At 36.5% G+C, this 7,675-nt stretch overlaps 2 protein-coding genes across 2 annotated transcripts in view; one reads left to right on the top strand and one right to left on the bottom strand.

The window, feature by feature from the left end:
• CCDC181 (coiled-coil domain containing 181) overlaps positions 1-4,081 on the top strand; it is a 43,659-nt gene extending 39,578 nt beyond the window's left edge. The window contains exons 3-4 of the mRNA XM_012657711.1: positions 1,923-2,149; positions 3,925-4,081. Of these exons, the coding sequence (XP_012513165.1) occupies positions 1,923-2,149; positions 3,925-4,081 (384 nt within the window). The remainder of the gene's footprint in view (positions 1-1,922; positions 2,150-3,924) is intronic.
• A 383-nt stretch (positions 4,082-4,464) lies between these two features.
• The window catches only part of BLZF1 (basic leucine zipper nuclear factor 1), a 62,876-nt gene continuing 59,665 nt past the window's right edge, over positions 4,465-7,675 (bottom strand). The window contains exon 7 of the mRNA XM_012657710.1: positions 4,465-4,560. Within this exon, the coding sequence (XP_012513164.1) occupies positions 4,465-4,560 (96 nt within the window). The remainder of the gene's footprint in view (positions 4,561-7,675) is intronic.

Here is a 7,675-nt window from a genome sequence, read left to right as displayed (position 1 = left end):
TGCTACAGCTTTACTTTGACTTCTTTGCTATTTAGCAAACATGCCAAATACAATCACTTCTCAGCTTCTTTGCTTTTACTGTTACCATTGCTTGAAATACTTTTTCTCCAGATATTTCATAACTTACTCCCTTACTTTCTATTTAAATATCATCCTTTCTCTTCACCTCCCCTTTTATTACTCTCTCCTTCCCATACTTTTCTTTGGAATCTGACATATCTGTCAATCAGTTAATCCTCTATTTTTTTCCTCTATTTGTAGAACAATAATGCCCAATAGAACTTTCCTGTGATGATGGAAATGTTCTATATCTGTGCTGTCCAAGACAGTAGCTACTAGCCATGAGTGGCTATTAAGCACCTGAAATGTACCTAGTGTGACTGAGACACTGAATTTTTAATTTTATTTAAATAGCCACACATAGTGGCTACTGTATTGTACAGTACAGGCATAGAATGTATGAGAGAGGGGAACTTATTTTTATCCATTAATACAACCCAGTCCTTATGTGCCTGCCATATAGTAAATACTCTATAAACACCTGTTGAATGAATGAAAGAACAGGAATACCCATTAATCCTGTTCATCCTTGAATCCTTGACTCTTCTAAAAATTTTTAAAACTTTAAATTTTTAAAAGTTTTACTTTGTTTTTAATTGACACAATAATTGTACATGTTTATGGGGTACAGTGTGATGTTTTGATACATGTATACATTGTGTAATGATCAAATCAATCAGGGTAATTGGCATATCTATCACCGCAGACACTTGTCATTTCTTTGTGGTGAGAATATTCAATATCTTCTACTTATTTTGAAATATACATTATTGTTAACTATAGTCACCCTACTGTGCAATAGAACACTAGAACTTATTCCTCTTATCTAAGTATAACTTTGTACCTGGACTCCTTTGATCTATTATTCCAGATTGAACACTTCGTCATCTCTAGCCATTCCCAGACTTCCAGGTGTTCGGCAATGATCCTTTAGATCAAGGAGTCCTCTCCATGAAGTTCGGTTGTGCATCAAGTATCTTGAATTACATAAATCTTATAAATTAGACTGGAGCATATCTGGCAATGTGTTTCACAGATAAGGGAAAATGCAATATGTAGGAAACAGTCTTCTTTATCACAGAGCTTATATTTGGGGAAAATAGTAAATGAGTGCATCCTTTCCTTCTGTGTTCTAGCCAGGCATCTGCATAATATCACACTTTTCCCAAGTTTAGAGTCCCAAATTTGTCCTCTTTCTCTCCTTTATTCTCCCAAATAATAGTTCTTTAACTTTTGAAAATTCCCTGAATATCCATCATGAAGTTTGAGGGACTGTGAAATAAGCTACTCCTACTAGCTTTTTCTTATGTCAAAATTCTCATGGCTGTTATCTCTATGAGAAAATTCTTATGATTGAAAATCCTCATGGCTATTCTCCATAATAGTAATTACAGTTTTGAAGATGCACTTAGCAGTTGATTCTTACGCTCTTAACACTTGGGGAAAAAAAGTTAGAATTTAAAAGAAAGGATGAATTACACAAATGTTGGATCATTTATTTGCAAACTGTATTCCATGGAGCTCCTGCAGGAACTGCCACAAAGACAGGCCCACTTATACTGCCTATCCCCAACCCTTCCTCAATCCTTTGTTTTATATGTTTGTACCATTGTGCAAAATGATTTGATTTGACAAAGGGTTCAATGTTGAAAATTTTGAAAATCATTGCTTTTACACTTTCTTCATGTATTGATTACCTCAGTAAGACTTTTGAAAGCAAATAGATGGCAATGAGTTCAATGTTGAATTTTCTGACAGAGAGTAATCAGTATTACTGATTTGAGGGTTTGGATACTAGGAATGCGGGTAATGAGGTTGGCATCATTATGAAAAATTGAAGAGAGGAATATGTATTCTTGTAGAATCCCATAGGCAGGGCCTTTAGAAGTAGTTTTGGTTTATCAAAAGTAAGCAAAGCTTGTTTTTCTAATCAGCAGGAAAACAGAGATCCACAACAAGCTTTTCGATTATGGCTTAAAAAAAAGCATGAAGAACAGATGAAAGAAAGAAAGACAGAAGAACTAAGAAAGCAAGAGGAATGCTTATTCTTCCTTAAAGGAACAGAAGGCCGTGAAAGGGCCTTTAAACAGTAAGTTAAAGGAAGAACATTGGTCGCTCTTCCTCATGGTCATTTTAGGAAGTTATATGATCAATAAAGATTGACCAAAAAACAAAAACCAAAATGTTTTCTCATACTTATTCAATTTCAAATTCATGTTTTTTAAAAATGTGTAATTCTTTAAATCGATAATTTATATATGTATACCACTTTTTCTTCAGGTTACTTTTTAATACTAAAATTATTTCTTATGGCAGTAGTGTGATATCCATTTATTTGTTTAATTGTGTATTTCTGAGAGAAATGGGTCAAAGATTGGTTATAGCTTCTCCTACATAGCCCTCTAAAAAACTGAATAAAGAGTTGCATTTACCAATGAATGTTTTTCTGTAAAGAAAGGCAGGTTGGCTGAGGAGGAAAATCCGTATAGATCAAATGAAAAAGAGATTTGGGTACATGTTTTATTAATTGAAGGCAAACCTGATCTTTTTAAAGTTGTCTAGCGAAGACTGCATTACCTTGCTAATTCTGAGAATACAGACCTAGCTTCATAACTTTGGTAGCAAGCCTTGGGGGAAAGTTGAGGGAGAGAGTGAATATTGATTTCAGTTGTTTGAAGTTCATTTCTTTCTTTGTCTTTTTTGCTGTCTATCCTTCTTTTCTTTTTTCTCTTTTTTACATAACCTTTTATTATAACAGAAACAGTAGATGTGAATTGTGGAAATGGAGTTTAAAGTTACATTTTCATCACCCAGAAATCATGGGTGAGGACTGTTAGCACCAGAGTGCATATTTTCTAGATATTTCTCTGTACGTATATTTATAATTTTAAAATCCAAATTGAGATCATACTGTATATACTATTCTGCAATCTGCTTATTTTTGTTAACGATCTCATCTAATATCCAGCCTACCTCCACTTTTTCCCCAACTGACCCGTAAATGACTTGCAGCTGACTTCCTTAAACTAGCGTCAAATTGAGAATCATACAACATTGGGTTACGATGTTTCTTAAGTCCCTTTTATTCTAATAGTTATTAGATAACTAAATAACTACTAAATAACAACTAAATAACTACTAATAGTTATTTAGTTGTTTAGATTTCTTTAAAAAACTAAATATTAATATATATGTATACACACGCACCATATACATACTTATATACCAGCTATATGTGTGTACACAGTTGTTTTGATGTTATTTTAATTACGCAAGTTTTATAGACTTGAATTTGTTAGAATGCAGACTTTTCCTTTACCTCTTTTGATGTTTTCATGTTTAGGCTTATTTTTCCATTTTAAGAACGAACTATTTTACGTACTGAAAAGCAAGAGCTCTATAATTTTTCTATCAAGGAGAGTAAGATACCATTTCTGCATATTAGTATTCTTAACCTGGCTAAGTAATATTTTAGAATACAGCTAGTTGCGAAGATTAAGTTATTTGGAATATACCAAGTAGTTATTTGCTTAGGAAATCATATTTCTTAAAAAAAAGTATAGGATCTATAGCACATGTAAAATATTGTGTTTATTACTAAAAAGCCAATTAAGTGGGCAGTTTCATCACAAGATAAACTTAATTTCAAACATTTGATCCCAAATGTAACTGTAATTTCTTGTAGGAGCCTGGGGTATAAGGTTGAAATTTTTCAGTTACTACTGAAAAAATTTGTGTTGTGACAGTATTTCATTGTAAAGATATTATATGTCCATTCCCTTTGATTGCTACAGTAGTAACTTTATAGCATGAAGAGTGCATCAGGTTGATACTCACCAAATCTGATCATTCTTCTTTCTACAGATGGCTAAGAAAGAAACGGATAGAGAAAATCGCAGAGCAACAAGTTGCCAAAGAGAGAACTAGACAGCTTCGACTAGAAGCTAAGCGTTCCAAACAGTTACAGAACCACATATATATCTCAGAAGCGAAATCTTTTCGTTTTACTGATCATTACTGAAAGTATCAATTAAATATTTCATTTGGCAGCTGATGTCATCAGAATTTTGGTTATCATTTCTTATGGCCTGTGTGCTTTGTTCTTACTCTAAATTATAGAAATGGTATTTATCTTTTGGTGATATTGACAGTTAATTTGTTTTTGTTTTTTTAACACTAGAACAAAATAAATTTCTTCCCTCACAGTGTTGTAATGTGTTGTGCCATCTCCTAGTCTGTGCAACGAATTTAATAACAAATGAATTCTATGTTGTACTTATATATTATTTTATGAACATTTCTAGCTAGATAGAATATAAGAAAGGGATAGATTTCTAGTCATAGCTCCTATTATCATTAAAAAAATTGCAACAGAACATTTCATAAGGCAGGAGGAATGACTTCTTAAGCCTGGTTCAAGGTCTTATACAAAGTCCTGTTTATGTCAACTTTGAATTTGAATAGTGGACAAGCTAAGCAGTAAGATAGGCCTAATTCTACCTGTTGGTACCAAAAAAAAAAAAGTAACAATTATGCATTATGCTATTTTAGGTATGTTAGAAAGTTAGCCAACTTTTACTGAGAGCTTATAATGTGGCTGGTATTGTAAATGCTTTAGGAAATAATATAATTCTATTACAACCCTATTAATCTCGCTTTACAGATGAGAAAACTAAAATATATAGACATGAACAGTTCATTCACATAGACTCTGATCTGTATGGTTGAGAAATTTCCATAGTTTTATTATAAGGCTTATATACCTTGGTGCACATATATGTGAAATATTTAAGACTATAAAGGAGTCCAATGTTTAGAGGAATAGTAACTTTGATAAGTATAAAAGCACATAAGGGGTGGAGGACAAAGGTAAACTTACAAGTGTGATGGAGAATGGAGGGTCGCTATAAGAGTTCTGTTTAAGCTTCAGAAGACAAGGCTCTTACCTACTGGGTATTTGTACTTCAATCACTTGACTCTAAACTGGAAAACACAGACAGCTATTCAATCGTGTCTCCTTTTTACAGCACTTTGAACTCTTACCAGGCATTTTAACATTTCATTATAAGCCGTTTTAGGTTGTTTACAGTTAACCTTAAGGATAAGTGCCAGTTTTGGAGGGGGAGACAAGATGGCTGACCAGAGACACCAGCTGCCAGATTGTCTCAGAAAGAATGAGAAGTTTTAGATGAAAAAGAAAGAAACAAACGATCATAGATTGGGTGTGATGCTGAGGGAAAAGAGATTCCATGGGAAGAAGTCACGTACCAGAACAAAGAGGAGCACGGTATCAGAGGACAACCCCTGAGAGGCTTGGAGTCCCGCAAAAAGGGTAGGTGGAGCGGTTTGTTTCTCCCTGTCTCACATCGCTGGCAGTCAGCAGGCTCCCGAGACGCTGGAGAGCCTTTCTACCCTCATGAACTCAAAAGCTGCTGCTACCAGTAAACTGGGAGCTTCTTGAGGACAAAGCAACAACTGCCAGCCCCCACGGGGCGCTTCCTGTCGCAACAGACCAGAGCCAAGACGGCGGGCGCCATATTGCATCTCTACCCACGGTATGCCTTTGTCCTCCGCGGAGGGCTTCAGCCCCTCAGTTTTCACCTTGCTGGTTCCCACACAGACATTTCCCAACTCAGGCCCAGACTGTGGGAGCCACAGAGGGCCGGTGGGTCTAGGGGGATCTGTGTGACCCCAGAGCCTGGACATTCTGGATGGTCTGCCTTCCAGAGAAAGGGACAGACAGCCCGAGTGCTAGCCTTCCTCCATGCAGACTCTGTTCCTCCCTCCCCCACCCCTGCCGGTGGCTGCTGAGAGAGATGATTGAGCTGGGCGCTCAGGAGCTGCTGCGTCCCCGCTTTGGTGCATGCACCACACCAGGGCTTCCCCAGAAGGAGGGGCTCAAACCTTTCCTCTTACAGACCTGCTGAGGCCTAAGCAGTGCTCGGACTGTGAGCTCACTGCTGCTTGCCTGGCTGCTCCATAAAAGCAGGGCACACCCCGAAGTGGAAGGTCATCAAACCTGCTTGAGCACCCCGTAGAGAACTCGGGACCAGCACACTTCTAGCTGGCATGGTAAGGATTGATCTTAAGGGACCCTGGGTCGGCCCGCACCCCAGAACCCATAACCCCAGGACTCAGTTGTGTTGCTTGAGGGCACGGAGGGGAGACTTGTGAACTAACCTTGGGAGGAGAGGGACCCTGTGTGGGCAGAACTGAACAGAGAGTGCAGTGTGGGTCCCAGCCTGCAGTGCCATAGAGGGGGAACTCAGCTATTAATAATTTTAGCTACTGCCTGCTGGTGGACGCCGGAGGGAGACCGCAGAGCAGGGGAGGGGGAAGAGAAGCAAAACCTGTTCCTGACAGCCAGATTGTGAATCTGAGATGGTCCCAACTCTACCAGCAGACTTTGAGTAAGAATATACATGAAACAATTTAAAGTCCCAGATTTAATTTTCTAAGGGAATATTTTTGTCATGGAAAGAGGTGAGAAAAATCTAGTCTTAGGCAAAATTTGCAACTGGATGAGGCAGGCTATTAAAATGGAAAATGAAGTAGTATTTCTAAATGATATAAATATAATATAGTAGGGTAGCTGGAAGGAATGAAAGAATTAGAAATCTTGCTTTAGTGACCCAAATATTTTCTTCAATTTTTTTAGGGTAAAATTCACATAATTTAAAATTAACCATTTTAAAGTGCATAGTTCAGTGGCATTTTTTCATGATGTTGTACAACTACCACCTCTATCTAGTTCTAAAACATTTTCATCATCCCAAAAGAAAGCCCCATACCTGTTAGGCTCTCTCTCCCTAATCTCTTTCCCCAGCGCTTGGCCAACACTTTCTGTCTCTATGGATTTCCTCTTCTAGATATTTCATATAAATGAAATCATACAATATGTGATTTTTTTCACTTGGCATAATATTTTGGACATTCAGCCACAGTGTAGCATGTATCAGTACTTCATTCCTTTTTAAGGAATAAAGTAATATGTGTGTATTTAATATGTATATATGTTACATTTTGTTTATCTATTCATCAGTACATAGAGATTTGAGATGTTTCCAACTGTTGATTTGGTGAATAGTGCTGCTGTGAACATTTGTGTACAAGTATTTGTTTTAGTACCTGCTTTCAGTTCTCTTGGGTATATACTAATACCTAGGAGTGGAATTGCTGGGTAATATGGTATAATTGTATGGTAAACTATTTGAGAAATTGCCAAACTGGTTTCCACAGCAGTTATACCATTTCACAATCTCACCAACAATGCATGAATATTCCAATTTTGCCACATCCTCACCAACATTTTTTTTCTTATTTATATCAGTCATCTTAATGTGTGGGAAGTGCTATCAAATTGTAGTTTGATTCGCATTTCTCTAATAATTGATCTTATGCACTTGATGGCCATTTATCTTCTTTGGAGAAATGTCTATTTAAGACATTGACTGCCACACTATAAAAGAATTTTTTTCCTTTGGTGCCACGGTGTTTTATTACAAAGATAGAATAAAAAGTTCAAAAACAAAATGATCCTTTCTAATTTAATGAAAAATTTGTTATTTTTTATTGTTTTCTGTGTGTGAGTTATATGCAACTTAAAAAATAGTTC

Source organism: Propithecus coquereli, unplaced genomic scaffold, assembly GCF_000956105.1.
Source record: "Propithecus coquereli isolate 6110/MARCELLA unplaced genomic scaffold, Pcoq_1.0 Scaffold56, whole genome shotgun sequence".
NCBI lineage: Eukaryota > Metazoa > Chordata > Mammalia > Primates > Indriidae > Propithecus > Propithecus coquereli.
Note: the sequence above shows the minus strand (reverse complement) of the source record. Positions and strands in the feature narration are given on the sequence as shown.